At 46.5% G+C, this 17761-nt stretch overlaps 5 protein-coding genes across 5 annotated transcripts; 2 read left to right on the top strand and 3 right to left on the bottom strand.

The window, feature by feature from the left end:
- Window positions 1–380: 380 nt before the first annotated feature.
- Window positions 381–1619, top strand: N7473_012388 (uncharacterized protein; the record flags this gene model as incomplete). Its single annotated transcript, XM_057158327.1, has 2 exons — window positions 381–556; window positions 1400–1619. The coding sequence occupies 2 exons, from the start codon at window positions 381–383 to the stop codon at window positions 1617–1619; spliced, it is 396 nt and encodes a 131-aa protein (XP_057002281.1).
- An 835-nt stretch (window positions 1620–2454) lies between these two features.
- On the top strand, window positions 2455–3517 carry N7473_012387 (YoaK family protein; the record flags this gene model as incomplete). The annotated part of the gene is made up of 2 exons (XM_057158326.1): window positions 2455–2809; window positions 2883–3517. The coding sequence occupies 2 exons, from the start codon at window positions 2455–2457 to the stop codon at window positions 3515–3517; spliced, it is 990 nt and encodes a 329-aa protein (XP_057002280.1).
- A 1552-nt stretch (window positions 3518–5069) lies between these two features.
- On the bottom strand, window positions 5070–5614 carry N7473_012386 (uncharacterized protein; the record flags this gene model as incomplete). The annotated part of the gene is made up of 4 exons (XM_057158325.1): window positions 5070–5124; window positions 5219–5393; window positions 5451–5520; window positions 5609–5614. The coding sequence occupies 4 exons, from the start codon at window positions 5612–5614 to the stop codon at window positions 5070–5072; spliced, it is 306 nt and encodes a 101-aa protein (XP_057002279.1).
- A 1356-nt stretch (window positions 5615–6970) lies between these two features.
- N7473_012385 (acyl-CoA desaturase) lies at window positions 6971–7901 on the bottom strand (the record flags this gene model as incomplete). The annotated part of the gene is made up of 2 exons (XM_057158324.1): window positions 6971–7603; window positions 7629–7901. The coding sequence occupies 2 exons, from the start codon at window positions 7899–7901 to the stop codon at window positions 6971–6973; spliced, it is 906 nt and encodes a 301-aa protein (XP_057002278.1).
- A 3695-nt stretch (window positions 7902–11596) lies between these two features.
- N7473_012384 (transposase) lies at window positions 11597–13752 on the bottom strand (the record flags this gene model as incomplete). The annotated part of the gene is made up of 2 exons (XM_057158323.1): window positions 11597–12196; window positions 12559–13752. 2 exons carry the CDS (start codon window positions 13750–13752, stop codon window positions 11597–11599), a joined length of 1794 nt encoding a protein of 597 aa, XP_057002277.1.
- Between the last annotated feature and the right edge of the window lie 4009 nt (window positions 13753–17761).

Raw genomic sequence — 17761 nt, 5'->3', positions numbered from 1 at the left:
TGATCATATTTTTTTTACCGAAGAGTAGTCGCAGTTTGGCGCCAAGGTGCACAACATAGATACTCCGGGATCCCCTATAATTGTCGTGGCAAACGATGCTGCATGAACAGCCCTACGGCAGGGCTCACTTTCCTCTCCGCAGTAGCGAACATGACCCGTATAAAATGTAAAGTGGCTGACCAGAACATGATTGGCTTCAATGGCCTACTTCACAGCATCTGGTAAGCAATGCAACATACCCGGGTAGCGATATGGAAACCAGAAGAGGATGCGGTATCGTGAATGCTGGAATCATCCTGTGCACCGTGCTGGGAAGTTTCCGTCGTAGCAAAGGGCAGGATGCGAAAGGCTGCCGGTCGTGGTGAGACTATCCCTTTCGGATGGGCTTGGATGTAGATGGAAACCCCGCGACCGACGCGAACGTTGCGTTGAATGGCAGCATGGCCCCTATCGGGGGACCGAAAGGCTCCGGAATCGCGATCATCATGGATATCATGTCGGGAGCCCGCAGCGGTGCGGCCTTCACTGACGAGGTGGGCGATCAGTACAAGGACAGGTACCAAACCTCAGGATGTCGGTCACTGTTAAACTGTTTTATTGCCATCAAGCCCGATGTATTTATCTCAACCGATAACTTTAACGCTCGCATCACATGGATACTTTGGTCAAGCGTGTTCATGGCGTTACCCCTGCTCCCGGTTATGATGAGGTGCTTTTCCCGGTGAACCAGAGCACCGTCTTGGGGCTCAGCGCCGTAAGGAAGGTATCCCATCCCATATCATGATGCTGAGAAGGAAATGTTTGTTGACTCAGCCAAGTCGTTTGGAGTCGCTGAAATGACCCTTTTCGAGACTCCACTGTCTCTTAACTAAACTCAAACTGCATTACCTAAGTTCCTAACTCCCTAGATATTTATTGTTGGCTGTTGGGCTGTCGATCAGGTTTTAGCTCGTCCAGTTGCGATTGCGATCAGGTGAGGTAATCTCCGAAAATATATATATCCCTAACCTCCATTACGCCAGACGCATGTTCCCCTTTTTTTACGACACTCGGTGTTTTACTTTATTCGTCTTCATCTGGGGATGGATAACCATCGAATATTACCACAATTCAGGTTTTACCTTAATTTACAGGTGAGTAAAGATGACGGGGCTCACCTGACATCATGAAGGGAGGGTGTGAATGCCTGAATTTAAAGGACTACAAAGATATTACAGAACAGAAGCAGCAGTTGGTAGTTCCCGGAGAACGGAGATATTATTAACTAACAACCTCGCGGCGTCATCCACCAATAGTAGGCAGCTCCATTGCTCACCCAGGCCAAGCAAGTTCCAGCTGACGCAGGCAGGTTCTCCTTTTGCTGGCTAGTTGTACCACCCCCAATTTTAACATGGTACAGCCCAGCCTGGCTGTACGTATACCTGACACAGCAATACGACCCACCATCCATTCTCCTGTCCACACAGAGCCTTACGGAGCGCATGGATAGGATCGAGATCGGACTGAACGATACATCACGTCTGCATACTGCAGCCGACCCCACGCACTCTGCGCGCGTCCCAAGGACTTCTCTCGTGGCTGGGCTTTCCGACTCGGTGAAACCACCTCCCTACGATTGAAACCTTGATAAGAACACTGCCTGCGCCTCGCCGATCCTGCTTCGCTCGTCTTGGCTCCACGCAAATATCTGCCACTAGAGCCCCCATGATTATGCTACTGTAGGGTTCCAGCGCTTGGCACATCCTGCCCGTTCACTTGGCAGATCATGCCGATCCACTTGGCACAAACCACCGATCGGCAACCCTGTTTCATATACTGCTTAGTGACGATCACCGCCGTGGACAATATCGCCAAGGCTGAATAACCATAGTTAACTGCTAGGTATGAGCCTCTTGGTTCGCGATAGCTAACACATCGATTTTTGACAGTGGCTTAAGGCAATGAGAGAAGATTCCCGTTCACTGGGGCAGTGGGCGTAGACAACCTTAGAGAGCAGTAGTGGGACTTCAGGAGCAGCGGAAATGCATTTGCCAAGGTCAGCAACCTAACGACGTAAACAAAAATGCTGACAACCACATGGGCGCGAACTCTACATATCTCCGTTCCGGTAGATGAAAGGACCATCTAGGGCGGAGGGACCCCGGAGGAACACGGTGACGCTGTCTAACTTCCATGTCCTCTAGCGGAGTCGGTTGGCGATCATTGGCCCATTACCCATGCGCCCCCTGTCTCTCGGCAAGCTACCAAAAGCAATAACGTCAATACCAAGAACTACCGGTGGAAGACCCCCACTTGTAGATCCCTGCTGGAGTGAGCATCATTCAACCTTCATGCGCAGCCCCCCACCGCCATGGCTACTCGAAAACCCATAAGTGAGCCGAGAGTCATCTCAGCCCTCGACTTTGTTCAGTCATTATCTGATCGAGTGAACGCCCGGTCACCCAATTTTCCAAAATGCACCCTACCGGACGATCCCTATCGCCAGCGAAAAGGGAGCATGGTTCCAGTCATGAACCAAGAGGCCCTTTTGACACACAACCCGAAACAGGCCACGGCCTTTGTGCGGAACGTGCATCGCAGAGCACCCTTCGTCCCGGTGTCGTTGAGACCACTGCGCACGATGGCACCGATATCTCGTGCGTGGGTAGAACGGAGAACCAATCTGTACAGTCTCATATATCACAGTATTTCCTCAAGGAAATAGATCGAAAGCACGCAGATATCATCCTAATAGTGTGCGGCTTCGTTGGTGGCCTAGTCGACGGTCTATCATTCAATGCATGGGGCAGCTTCTCTAGTATGCAGACTGGTAAGCGGATGCATTGTAGACGTGCGAGGTAAACCAAGCAAGTCGGTCTGTCCCAACTAACCCAAACAAACAGGAAACACGGTCTTCATAGCCCTAGGCGTCTCTGGTCAACCTCAATACCCAGCCTTTCTCTGGGCAAAGTCTCTGATTGCATTAACAGTTTTCCTGTTGAGCAATATCTTCTTCATTCACCTCTCACGCTCCCTTACACCCCTCCGACGATCAACGCTCGTATTTTCCTTCAGCCTCCAAACTGCCGCCCTCATTATCGCTGCCTCTGTAGTACAAACTGGCATCGTCAGCTCCAGACCAGAAGATCCGCGCGCCCCCATCCAGTGGGTGCAGATTCTACCTATCAGTCTGCTAGCCTTTCAGGCCGCTGGTCAGATCTGCGCCTCGCGTCTACTAGCCTTCGAAGAGATCCCTACAGTTGTTCTGACAACGCTCCTTTGTGACTTGCTCGTCGACACGAAGCTCTACGTTAGGCCATGGTCTGCAAATCCCAAACGGAACAGAAGGGTTGCTGCGTTCCTGGCACTTTTTCTGGGCGCCATGACAGCGGGGGGCCTCTCAAAGACTACGTCAATTGCTAGCAGCCTGTGGTTGGCAGTTGCTTTGAAAGGGACTATCACGCTGTCATGGTTGGTATGGAGGGATGACTCTGGAACATTAAGGTCGAAGCAAGCCCCGAACGATAGCCCAGTTTAGGTGCAATTTGATTTTGTGCGAGTACGGCTTTAAAAATACTATGAACACGTCTCCGGAGGGCTAAAAGCAGTGATTATCTCTGAGCTAGATTTAATTTTCTGCGCTGAGCTCCCCAATTTCACTCTTGTTACTTTCCGACGGTTTTTGCAATCTAATTACATCCTTTAGTTTTTGTGTCGAATTTTTATCGTTGTAGAAGTCCTCTTATGTAACATGTATTGAACCACAATAATGATTTCATGGTTTTGGTGATCTTAGCCTGCTGGTAAAGTCTCGGTCCAAGTAATATAGTGAGTACAAGTCATGTTCAGGACATTCTAAAGAAGAGAATTTGTATGATCGGTGGTATAAATTGTAAGGCGCGCGTCATTTACATAAGATACACCTGAAGCGGACATATGAAGGGTCACTGGATGGAGAAGCCTTATGTTTTTAGGATGCTGCTATCGTGCATCTTCCTGCGATGATAGCCTATCCTATAGGAGTATTACAATCCTAGTACGTTAGAATTAGGGGATCCGCCTTTAGTATAAGAGGAAAAAGTAGGGCTATAGTAGGGTTATATTAGAACTTTAGAAATAGGGTAGAATTAAAGGTAGGTCTTATACGAAGTTTATATTTTTATAAGTTCTCCGTTAGTATATTATCTATTTATAAACTTAATTATACGAAATATGATTTACTAGATAGAGTATAGTCAATTTTTTGAAATTTACTATATTTTCTTTAATAGGGTATACTTCTGTTACGATACACCTGACATGAGGCTATCACAAATGTTGGCGCCTCAGGCTACTAGGACCCTGGTAAGCCGGCAAGCTTTCGGTGGAGGTTCACTGAGGCTTCGCTGCCGGTACGTGTACGAACTCCTACAAGGAAGACCCTTGTAGAGGTTACACAAGCCTCGTGTTTTCCCCGCTCTTATTCCCCTACCAAGGATACATCTCCTTCCTGTTTTGAGCGATATGACTGTATATAAATCGCCCCATGTTGAAGAGATTTTCCATCCCTCAAGAAACAGTCTTTGACCTTTCGGAGCAATTGACGTAGTTGCTTTCTCCTACCTGATTGACAGGCCTCTATCCTGACTTATAGAGTACCTTTACACTACAGAACATAGAGTTAGGTGAATTGTAACATAAGTTGAGTATATCTTCAATCTACTTCTAAGATCTTCTTTACATAGATTATATATAGTAAAATAACAGATAATTCACATAGATTAAACTACACTTAGCTACAGAGACTCAAAGGCATCAGAAGATGAGTCCTCTTTCTCTTGCTCCTCCTCATCTTCTTCTTCCCCTTCATCTCCATCGCTATCACCTTCATCATCACTAATTTCCCCACTACCGTCACCTCCATTACCACCTCCTCCGTTACTACCACCTCCGGCACCAGCAGCAGGGCCAAAGCCTGCGAAGGGGGTAGGATTTCCAGGCACGAAAGGTCCGCGCTATATACTATTAGCATATGCTAAACATATTATTTCATATGTATAATATAGACTTAACCGGCGGCTGCGGTGACCCGATAGCGGGGTTGCTAGGGCCTACCAGCGGTGGAAACGAGTACCGTACTGTGCGGCAAACTGTGCATCGGTAGCTCTGTACAGATTGTTAGCATACTTTCAACATATGATTTTTATATGTTCAAAGTAGAGGGACTTGATGCAGGACATAGAGTATCCAGAGTACTTACGCAATACGCTCTAGAGCGGAGGCCCAGTGTCCAATCAATCCATTGTCAGGGCCACGGCTAGGCTCATAAAGGTAGCTGGTATCTCGCCAGCTACCCTCCAGGACCCAACGCCTGATAGCGTTTTGGCCTGCGATAATCTCGTACTGGGTTTTGGCTCGGCTGTTAGGGTTAACGACTATATCGTAACATACTGTTAGCATATATCCAACATATCCAATCCATAGACACTCACCAGCTCCAGAATACTCGTTGCGGATGTAGCGATGCAGAGCAGGTCCCTCCGAAAAGACAAGGCCGTATATCTAGGCAGGAGGGTTAACGATGATATCGCAGCTATTCCTCGTAGTGTCAGTATAAGATCAGTATATACTTAGTATATCCAGACATCACTTGCATGCCTGTGTTCTCTTTGTTGAGAACCACAGCTAGGTTTAGCGGGGGCGGGGGGTAAGCCGCGATATCTCCTGCCTTGATATCGTATCGTAGAGCGCCTACAGCGATCGCTGTGGTGTACGTAGCTGGCTTCTAGCCAGGGTTATTGTTAGGTATAGGCCCTTTATATGGTCAGTATATCAGCGGTATATATATCTTGGAAACATACTATGTGCGTAACCCAGGAGAGGGTCAGGGTTTAGCGTATTTAAGACTGTGTTGTTGTCGAACTCAGCCTGGGTTAGACCTAGGCCAGGGAAGACTCCGAGATTTGCTATATTGATGAACTGGAAGTATTCAGCATATACAAAACGTATACAAAAACGCGTCAGGTATTGGGATAAATAGATGTTTTACCTTTAGTAAAACCTTTAGTAAACAAGGTGGGTGGTGAGGGAAGGAGAAGAAGGTGGTCGTGTTGTGTTTATGTTGAAGATATATTTCTTATTTCCTTGTTAACCACTTTAACTTATAACCACACAGAAACCATATTTTTCTTTCAAAACATGTAATTTACTATAAAAAAGACTGTTTCTTCTATGTTACTATGAATAATTAATAGAAAGAGTCTTTAAGAGTGTTGTATAATATATCATGTAGAGTTGTACAGAGCTGCACAGAGCTGTATAGAGCTGTTAAGAGTGATAGTATATTGTAGTGGGGTAGGGGTTCAACTTTACCTACATAATTATTAATAAAATACATAAAAGTAAGCATAAGAGCTCATCAGGACCCCAAGTTAGTCAGAATTTTTTTTGGGTACGTGTGAGCTGGAACCCGTAGCCGACCCTGGGATACCAGCGGTGATACCGATAGGACATTATAGGATAGGGGATCGTCCCAATTGACAACAAAAAACAGACCTTCCAAGAGTACATTATATCACGGCATATAGTTGTCATCATGGGCGTAGATGAAGCTCTAGAGAATGGGCACGATGCAGTGGTGAGCTACACTTTGAGGTTGTTGAGGATAAGCCTAAGACGATCCACGGCACCTGCATGTAGGCTTTTTATCGTGGGGGGATCCTTCAACAGAGGTCAATGTCATTGTAGAATCTCAAAATATCTCCACTATATATATCATTGCTTTCAGTTGAAGAGAAATTCTCCGATCTGATGTGATAAGATATCGCATTCTCGAAAATAATTGTCCTACGTAGTCTACTGCCCCAAGCTCTTCACAAATTCTATTTCACATGCACACTTCACGATGATTTCAGTTCGTCAGGTGAAAGGTTTGGTTCCCCAAAATCAGCTTTACCTCAAGAGACGACCCCCATTGTACTTTTTGGTACACGCACTATTCCTGTCCCATCTGTCAAAGACTGGGCTTGTCAATCCCAATCTTCTGAATACGTCTCAGGTCTCGTGCCAGGCCAAGTTTCCCCCATACCCAGATATTCCACTTAGTAATGTCCAGATCGTACCAATGGACTCCCATCCTATAGTCCGCCGGAAAGGCATGGTGGTAGTTATGATATCCTTCGCCCAAGGTGCACATTGCCAGCACATGCGGAAGATTCCGGGCCGACAACCTAGTGTCGTACGGCTGATCGCCGAAATAGTGGCAAACAGAGTTGATACAGAAAATTCCCTGATGGCAAAGACACATACGAAGAATGCCTCCATAGAGCAATCCACCCAACCAATCACTCGTCCAAAGCCCACAAACAACCATGGGCAATAGCCAGCCCATTCCAACCGCGACTGGGATGAAATGTCGTTCCTGCCAAGCGACAACCGGATCATTCAATAGATCCGATATATCGACTCGTCGACTGCGCTTGGGTTGCTTGAGGATCATCCACAGAATGTGAGCATGGAAAAAGCCCTGTTTGATATTGTATGGGTCCTCAGAGGTGTCAGTGAATCGGTGATGGGCACGATGCTCTCGAGCCCACCATCTAATAGGACCTTGCATTCCAGCTGCACCAATCACTGCAAGAGCTACCTTCAGTGGTATTGATGCAACATACGACCTGTGAGACCATAATCGATGGTATCCTAGTCCCGGTTAGCTTCTTCGATAGTACGAGTATAGCGCTTGCGATGACCAACTTACCGGCAGTGATGCAAAGTGCGATAATAACAGCATACACAAGTGCGAATATGGCTGTTTGGCTATGGAGCCTGACCCAGAATGTTGAAATGAGGCCACAAACTGGGAGTATAACCAAGGTGGTAAAAGGTCCCCATGCTATTCTCTTGTACCATTCAAAAAGGAACAGGTTCTCTCGCGCTTGAGCCATGTGTTGAGAAAATATGTGGGCAGGATTATTTCGTCCGTAGATGCTATTCTCACTGGGAAAGAAAGACAAAAGCAGAGTGAATTTCATAAGGATAGGCAACTTACGAAATATAGCACTTCTGTCGGCAATGTACCGGAAACAGCTTTTTATGCACGAACCTCACTCGCCTGCGTGCTGTATTATATGGTTAATCGCCTTATTCAGAAATGAATACTTCGTAGATAATTCTTCAGTCCCTCATTATGATCATTGAATAGACAATTGAATTCGCTTTGACCTGGAGGACCCCTTGCTTGAATCATCGATATTGTAAGCAAGTATGGATTGCCTGTGAGATTTTCGAAACTTTTTCGCCTTTTTTGACTGCTCGAATTCATCAAAATGATGGCCTTGAAATATACACGGGTAGATAATTTTTAACCCCTTACATGTAATATGCTCATTGAATAGACTATTGAATCTGCTTTGACCTGTGGGAGCCCTTGTTTGAGTCACCGATATTGTAAGTGTTGGTATCACCAGCTAGGTACTGTGTACACAGTTTAGTGGACAGCACACATGCTCCAAAAGCAGAAAGTAAATTGATTGGTATAGATAGATGTAGCTATCCAGGTCCGGTTCCACTCCCCCTGAATCCCATACGGCGGGAGCCGCAGCTCAGCGCAAGATTACGTACACCAAGCACAGGCAACAATATGTCTTTGCTTGCCCTGACGGGAGGATATGTCCCAAAACATAAAGCGTGGATATACCCAACGTTATCAGACGATGAGCCTTGTGCTTTTAGTTCATGGGCCCAAATTATACTTTTAAACTCAGTCTGCAAAGTAATCTTGCTTCAAGTTCAATTCGATAATGCCCTAGAAATCTGCAACACTGCGAACCCAACCACCGTGGCAACACGTCGAAACACAGAGCGATATCTTACCACTAGGACAGAGTTGGTGTAGCATCACGTACCTTAGTCATCTGGGAGGTATTCGAACCTTCCCATGGCAGCCATTCTTTTCCTCAATCAATCAACCTTTGCATCCAAGATTGGTTCCACTTAGTCCTATCCTCCACCCCATTCGCCTACAGAGATTACTAGCCATTACTGTCGCAGCTTGCGCCGGCACAACATTTGGCCCCATTTTAACTCGTAATGTCAACAATTCGGGGACCGATACGGCCTGTCCAGAAGTTGAACTGCTGGGAGCCTGCATAACTTGATCTAGCGTAACTGCCTAGTACTGGAGTGTGCAGACTTCATTATGAACAGGATCTACTACCAGCGAAAATCTCATTGTGGATAGTAAATTACTGGTTGCATTCGAGTGGGCGTAGACTTCTCCGCGAAACATTTTACAGCATCCTTTCCAACCTTTTGACGAAGTATTGGCGCTCCGCCTGGATGATAATAAAAGTGAAATGCCACACATCATGAACAATGCCGTCAATGATAACCAGACAATGGCAAGTCTGTGGGTGCTCCTTGTTCTGAGCAAAGCTTGAAACTGGCAAAGCGTAGAAGCATGAGAACGGATAACTGAAGAGTAACAACTGATTCGCCCATCCATCTTATAATTAATTGCCTGCAAAATCTCCGCCTGACTATATTAATTGACAATGAAGCTGGCCGCCGTCTTGTCACCTTGCATATATTATGAATATTGTATTTCTCGATGTCCAGTTGCTACAAAATACAGTAGGTGGCGGCAATCAAAGTTGCCTGACGAAGATCATGGCTGATATCATGATTGCACCTACATCAGTGGAGTGTCGCGACCCTTGCTTACCAACTACATATGCAATGGATAGGAGATACCGTCTATTACTTGGAACAATCAATGGCACACAAGTTTTGCTTGGGCAGCAAGGTCTCCATTCTAGGCGTCCTGCACCTATTTCTATGAAAGTTGACCCAGTCCATGGAAATACAAGACTCGTTAAATTTCTGCAATGCACTAACCAATGAATCCATGCAGTAGTTAGATCCCACGGCGACGACCCTTGCTTACCAACCGTAAATAATGCAATTAGCAAGAGATTCCACGAATCATTTTGGAGGATCAATGCGACAATACTACGCTCTTTGTACATCGCTGATATTGATTGGGGAAATTATTGCTTCTCATGCTCTATGTACGTAATGGTGGTCATGATTCCTGATTGTTAGAGCCAAACAATATATTTGGGGAAGCCGTGTTGCATATTTTTAGCATCTGGTGTAGCCCAGGCCCCTTCAATATGTTGCTTAACCTGTTCACCTTCAATCCAAGGAAAACTTTACCGCTCACAACCTCTATCTAAAGACGAGCTTTGATTTCATCAAGATGGCTCTTCACAATCTCTCTGTTACTTTTGGGCTACCCTCTCCGGAGCTTCTAAAGTGGAGTCCAAATGAAGCCCCGCAAACAATCCTTCCCAATAAGCAAGATATCCCGAAATGGGTTCGGGCACTTGGAACACATCCCGCTTTGTTCCATTTCTTCCTTGAACCCAAGGTCCCCATCACAATTGCAGCCGTCTATCTGATTTCGGTCATCTACTTAAATCAATTAAATGAGAGCTGACAAAATAGACCTTGGAATTTCGCTAAGACCTGGACCTTCAAGGTTTTGGTCCTATGCCATAATTTATTTCTCGCCTTATTCTCCGCGTTTGTTTTTTATGGATTGTGCCATATGTTGTGGGATTGCTGGCCACAGAAAACAGAGCCAAATGCGCTGGCTCAAGTTGCAGATACCCTCTGCAGGATTAACGGCCCAACTGGCCCACGCTCTACACCAGAGTCCGACACGGCGAATTCTAGCCAATTCCAATCCCACCGTCTTTGGAACCACGGCTACGCCTACTTGAGTTGGTGTTTCTACATATCAAAGTTCTACGAGGTACTTGACACTTTGATTATACTGTTTCAAAGGGAAAAGAAGCTCAATGCTGCAAACGTACCACCATGCTGGAGTCATGATATGTATGTGGGCAGCAGTTCGATACATGTCCCCACCGAGCGTAGTAGGGGTTTTTCTGAACTCCGGAGTTCATACTCTAATGGTATATGTCTTCCTTGAGTTGGCATTCGACATCCGATTACTGATTTCTATTCCTAGTATTCATACTATTCCTTGACCGCCCTTGCTCTCCCTGTCCCCGGTTTTATAAAACAAGCTCTGACAAGTTTGCAAATCGCTCAATTCATCGGTGGTTGTACCATCGCATGCTGCTATCTCTTCGTTAAGTACGATACTCTGGTTTATCGCTCTTCAAACTACGCGGTGGCAGCCCAACTGGCATCAATTGAAGACGGTAGGGTATTTTTTTAGGGTCGGGTTAATGGCACTACATGAACGTTACTCGCACTACAAACTAAACCACTTTCGGACGACCGCCAATCCACCCGCAAAAGGTACTTGCTACCTTTGCATAAACTCTGCCAAGCCCTTATGTATACATACTGCTATGCATAAGCGTCTCCTGCGGTTACTTTAGAATGTCACCTCGACCTTAACCGCATGATTTCGTTAGTGTTGCCATAACAAATAGTGCTGCATAGTAACACCCCTTCCACCCCAAACCCCTTAGCTTATAAACTCGGATTTCCCTATTCCCCTCCATCTTTTCTCCTTCTATCCAAATCGCTCAAATCCGCAGAGTTTATGAAGTAGGTACGATTTCCTAATTAGGAAGCTGAAATACTAAGGAACAGGTCGATTTCACCGGCTCTTTCGCCCTCCCTTCACTCCCTTCACACCCTTCACACCCTTCACACCCTTCACACCCTTCACACCCTTCACACCCTTTACACCCTTTGCAGCGCCCTTCGCCCTATTTGCACGCCCAATATAATCCGTTTCGTTCCTCACAATCTCGAATCCAGAGGGATCCCGCTTCGTGGACCGGGATAACCGCGTTGACCGGCGGGTTGCTGCTTCATGATAGGCATTGGCGATTTTCTGGCGGGCAGCGGCAATGGCGGCCTCTTTCGCTGCCACTACCTTGGGATCCTTTCGAGCGTGATTAGCTGCTCTAGCAGGCCGACCACTCACTTTGACATTCGCAGGGTCATTGATCCGAAGCACTTGCTCTAAGTAAAGTGGCTGGTAATCATCTTCGGTCGATGTCAGCAACCACCACTGCCGATGGAACTGCGACCTTGTAAGAGGCTCATCGCCTTCTAGGGCCACCAAAATCTCGTGAATACAGGGTAATCCGAGCGCCTGCCGATAGTAGTGGGTGCAATCCACTACTATCAATTCATTCGCCTGGTATGCAACTAGCTGCCGAGCAACGAGCTGTAAGGCATACGGGGCTACCTAACCCAATACCAACCGGAACAAGGGAACAAGGAGGTTATCAGGGAGCTTTTGACGGTCTTCCGCGAGCGATTGGTTGATTTTAATATGGCGCTCCTTGGCTGCGGTTCGAACCGCACGCATAACACTTAACAAATCACCGACTGAGGTTTTGGTGAATTTTTTGAGATATGTATGGGCCCCCTCGACCCGGGAGGATGAGGTTTCTTCGAAGTGGAGCTTTTGGTTGGTGTAGCAACGGAGAAATCGCTGCTTCATACTATCCTTCATCCACTGATTAGTGATGTATTGAATTGCTTCTGCAAAAACCTTGTGTTTGAATTCCTTTTAAAGCTCTTCCAACAAGCCTCTATCTCATATACTGTAGGTGCAAAGATGACTTGATTGAAAAGCTCTTTCGCGGATTGCCAACGCGCATTTGTTTCTGGTCGAACGTCGCCCTCTATCTCAAGATAGACTAGTATATGCTGCTGGATTATTGGCCGCAATCGCTTCTCAATGTTCATCTGAATATGCCACACGTATAGCAAAGCCCTCGTATCGGGCATGACAGCATCAAGGGCAGCCAATAAGCTTTCCGCATCATCGGAGAATGTAGTGGTAGGAAGGGGGATCGAACGGGAATGTAGGAAATCACACAGCTTCTCTAACACCCAGCGGTAAGAGCCCTCCTTTTCATCAGAAACAAAAGCAACGGCAACATAGAAAGTGCCTCCATTCGCTGATCTTCCGACGATATCAACCATAGGCATCCGAAAGCGATTGGTCTTATAGGTAGCATCAATCCATAGTAGAGAAGGGTATCGAGCTAGCAGGTCGAGGCCGGATTGAGAGACGCAGATGACACTCCGAATACGCCGTTGACTGCCCGCCTCCGCATCCCAATCGATTTCCCAACCGTCTAGGCCTAAAAGAAGAGCCGCTGTAGGTGAGCAGCCCTTAAGTAACTCCCTCCTCGCACGATAACGAAGGTTGCGGATATCTCTTCTGTTGAGGCAAATTGGAGCGCGGTAAGGGTCAATCAGGTCGGCGCTGGATTTGCTACTAGCTCCTTCGTCGAGGGCTTTCGCCTCGCGTAAAATGTCGAGTATTTCTAGGTTGGTACGACCCTCCATGAATAGGCGAACTACCCGGTCTCTGAGACCTTTGAGCTGATAGCGGCGGTGGATTGGATGCGTAGATGGTTCGGAGGCCATATGGCCACTATGAGAGCCCTCCCTGACCTCAAGGAGCCAGCCGCCCTGCACTTTGGATAGATATGCAGCGAAGTGGCAGCCGCAGCGGCGAGAGGTGAAAGATCGCCCGCTAGATGGAGGTTTATCGTGCTTTACGGGTAGGCCGCTGCGATCGCAATGTAGGTAGGCCGACCAGTCGTTCGAATTCTTCACGGTGATAGCGTATCCCTGTAGGGCGGCGTATCGATTGAGGAGAGCGCGGGCTTCCTGACTAGTAGGCACCGGGATCAGCCAGTTGGTCGGGGGCGGTAGGAGGCCACCAGGTGGTAGAAGGGTTAGGGCGATTGGAAGGAGGGTAGGGTCGGGCAGAAGAAGGGCCATATTGAGCACGGATTTGAGCGATTTGGATAGCTTCGAGGGCCTGAGGAGGAGGATATCAGTAAGGATTCGGCCGCTTCAGGGGCCTCCAGGGGCCCCTGAAGATATAGCTGCTCTAGAAAGCAGTAAACCATAGCTGTTGCCGAATAAATGGTGATGGTATACGGAATGTAGCGATTTAGGAATGTTGGAATGTTAGAATGTTGTGGAATTATACTCCGTACGGCGGTTGTTATGGCAACACTAACGAAATCATGCGGTTAAGGTCGAGGTGACATTCTAAAGTAACCGCAGGAGACGCTTATGCATAGCAGTATGTATACATAAGGGCTTGGCAGAGTTTATGCAAAGGTAGCAAGTACCTTTTGCGGGTGGATTGGCGGTCGTCCGAAAGTGGTTTAGTTTGTAGTGCGAGTAACGTTCATGTAGTGCCATTAACCCGACCCTATTAATATAGGCTAACGTGGCTTACAGAGAGTAGTCGTTATCGGCTAAGCGTACTAGAGATTGAATATGTTTATAACCTACCGGAGTATCCTCGAACTTATAAGGGTAAGTATACTTACATTGTTTCTACAGGAGAGAGAATACGTAAATAAATATAAGTATTAATCCTAATAATAGTAAGTTAATAGATATCTAACTACTTTCCTAATTGTAATACTCCTACTACTAAGTCTATATAAGCAAACTGTCGGATTTACGCTGTGTGCATAAACCCTGAGGCGTGTGCTTGTAGGCGCACACAGGTCGATCGAATACCACGATTATGGAAGAGTGACGAAAGTGCAATAGAGGTGGGTCGGCAGCGAACAGGTTGAACAGTGGAAGGTCAACGCAGTTTAATCAGAATTGCCTTGAGCTGTATTCGTGAGTGAAAATGGTGTCAAACTTGTTGTATTTAACTAGGGAAACAGGCAGTATTTATAGCTTTAGGTACATAGCAGAATGTCAAGGAAAAAGACTGATAAAACTCTCAGAGTAACATGGGGGATACGAGAGTGTTAGGAAACTCGTTGTTCTTTCCATTTGATAAGATAGTTGATATCTTATCATCGTATAGTGTAGTGGTAGATATCCGATTGGTCCGATGTGTATTGCTTATCTACACGCTCAGTGCGGGGTATCGCACATCCACATGTTGACACAAACTATATATAAATAATTCTTTCCTCGGCCCTAATTATCTATATTTAAGATATATTTACTTTGGGTATTTATATATTAATATATTAATCTAATTATTAGGTCGATAACCTATATAGCCGTTGATAAGACTATATAGGCGTTAATCTAGGGGATTCGGTATAATATACTATTCCTAAAGGATAATCTAGTGAGTAGAGAGATATATATAGGGTCAGGTTAATGGCACTACATGAACGTTACTCGCACTACATACTAAACCTTTTTGGGTCAGTACCCGCCTTGGCAACTTTTCACCACCAAAAAGGTACATCCGACACCTAAAAAAAACAACTACGGTCTACCAAGGCTTCTGTCCAGATATTTCAATGAATAATAAGCCCTTTTTGCGGTCGCTCTTAGGGTCAGTATTTACTTCGAGCATGTCACTATATGTTTACCTATTATTCGATAATTATTATGGCTATTTATCATAAGAACCAGAAGAATATGACTACACATAAAGACAGCGATATTTCTGTAGGTCTTAAATGTACCTTTTGGTGGTGGGGCGGACGTTAACCGAAAAGGGCCTAGTTTGTAGTTCGAGTAACGTTCATGTAGTGCCATTAACCTGACCCTATATATATACGTAGATATCTATTAGATATTGTCGGATTCACAGGGTCGGCATAAATCCTTCTGCGTGCACAAGCAAGCGAGTGTGCACAGTTAGTCAAATCAGTATACGATCGATTCTATTGCGCGTATATAGCGAAGGTAGTCTAATTTCGACGATTTATACTCGCTTAGCATAATCTTATAGATTAATAGCTAATCAGATATAAGATCTGTCGGATTTACGGGGTCAGCATAAATCCTTCTGCGTGCACAAGCAAGCGAGTGTGCACAGTTAGTCAAATCAGTATACGATTAGCGAAGAATCGTATAGGTCAGGTCGTCGTACGATTCGGCTTAGAATCGGAAGTTAACTTATAATAGAAGAATACTCCAACTTCATCACAATCATTAAACTTGATTCAACCAGCTATAGAAAACAGGCAGTATTTATAACTTCATGAAATCGAGGCAATACGTCAGACTAGAATCTCATAGAAATCAGAAGAATAGAGTGTTGAAGCTCTTTCGTCATGTGTGCAATCTGTTGATGTCAATCGTTGAAGATCGTCGTCACGTGTACGTTCCGTCGCATTCTGTCAAGTTCGATAGCTCTCATGGGCTTATGCACCCACTCATGTTGACACTATCTACTATAGTAGCGTTCGCGCCTACCCGGGAGGGCTCGTCGTGTTATGATATACCCTGGCATGAGGTTACTCCCAAGTGTTGGTGCCTTAGGCTTCCCGGACCTGATAAGCCGGCAGGCTTTCTGTGGAGGTTCGCTGGGGCTTCGTCATCGGTACGTGTACGAACTCCCGCAGGGAACACCCTTGACAGAGGTTACACAAGACCCTGCTCCTGTGAAAGGCTGAAGCAAGACTTAGATTCAATCTAACTAGGCCAACATGCTGTTTACAAAAAGCTTGGAGAAGAGAAGGAGTGGATCAAGCGGAACAACAATAGAAGTAAGCAGACAGGGCGGTGGCAGAACGGAACGTGCGGGGAAGGCTATGTGGCAGGGCCACATAGTAAGAAGCGGGTCTAACCCGTGACATTACCCCCCCCTAGGTCAGAAGGGTGATCTGAGTCGTAACCGTCTGAATTCCAAAACGGCGACGAATCGGGGTCGTTTCGGGACTGGTCCGTTGCTGAATCTAAACTGAGGGATTTAGACCGTTTATTCGCGGCAAGTCGAAAAGGACACGCAGATATCCAGTGACTACATGCACCGCAGTAGTAGCAAAGCCCGTGCTTCGCGCGCTCGGCGATATTAGCGGGGTTATTAAAGCCTAGTGGGAGTGGCGGTTTTGATAGGCGCACGCGGTTTGATTTCACTCGAACTGGTGATGATTGGGCGGCGTTTATACGAACTGGGTCAAGGTCCATTAGGTCTAGCTGGCTTTGGCGAGTCTGAGTCTGGCGAGTTTGGTTCTGGCTAGTCTGGTTCTGGCTAGTCTGGTTCTGGCTAGTCTGGTTCTGGCTAGTCTGGTTCTGGCGTTGGGTGACCGGGCGCTGCTGGCGGCGGTCATGACGTTGGAGTAGTTCTATATAATCATCGTATTCGAGATCGAATAGAGTGTCATACGACTGCTCAAGAATCTGGCGTAACGCGGGGCGTAGTCCGCGGTGTAGCGTAATCGTACGAAGTAGATCCTGCTGGTGAACCTTAGCTTCGTGCGATAGACGTTCGAATCGGGCGAGGTAGGCAACTAGGCTTTCGTCGTCTTTCTGGCGGATATTGGCGAATCGGAGAACTGCATCTTGTTTCTCACGAGGATTATGACAAAGACGTTCGAAATACTGGAAGACTGCTTCGGGTGTCGGGTTGGTTTCGCGAAGATGTAAGACTGAGGCTTGCTGGGGTGGCTCAAGGCGATCGTATACGTAGTCGAATGCTTGTTGACCGGCTAAGCCGTCCGACCGTAGCTTTGCTTGAACAGCTGGAAGCCACGTCTTTAGACTAAATGGTCGGCCGTCGAATCTAGGCGGGTCTGGTAGTCTGAAATGCGAGCGAGTAGGCGCGAGGGTCTCTAGCTGGCGTTGCTGGTCGACGAGTTGTTGCTGGAGTTGCTGAATTAAAGCAAAAAGGGGCTGGTTCTGGTCCATTTCGGCGGGGAATCGGGGGTCTGGCTAGGGGAAAACGAAATTCTGGCTGGCTGGCTAGTACGACTCGATCACGAGAAGGAAGCTTTTTGTATGTGAAAGGCTGAAGCAAGACTTAGATTCAATCTAACTAGGCCAACATGCTGTTTACAAAAAGCTTGGA

Source organism: Penicillium subrubescens, assembly GCF_028828155.1.
Source record: "Penicillium subrubescens strain IBT 31985 chromosome Unknown utg000011l_segment0_segment0, whole genome shotgun sequence".
NCBI classification, from domain to species: Eukaryota; Fungi; Ascomycota; class Eurotiomycetes; order Eurotiales; family Aspergillaceae; genus Penicillium; species Penicillium subrubescens.
This window is presented reverse-complemented; position numbering and strand designations above follow the sequence as displayed.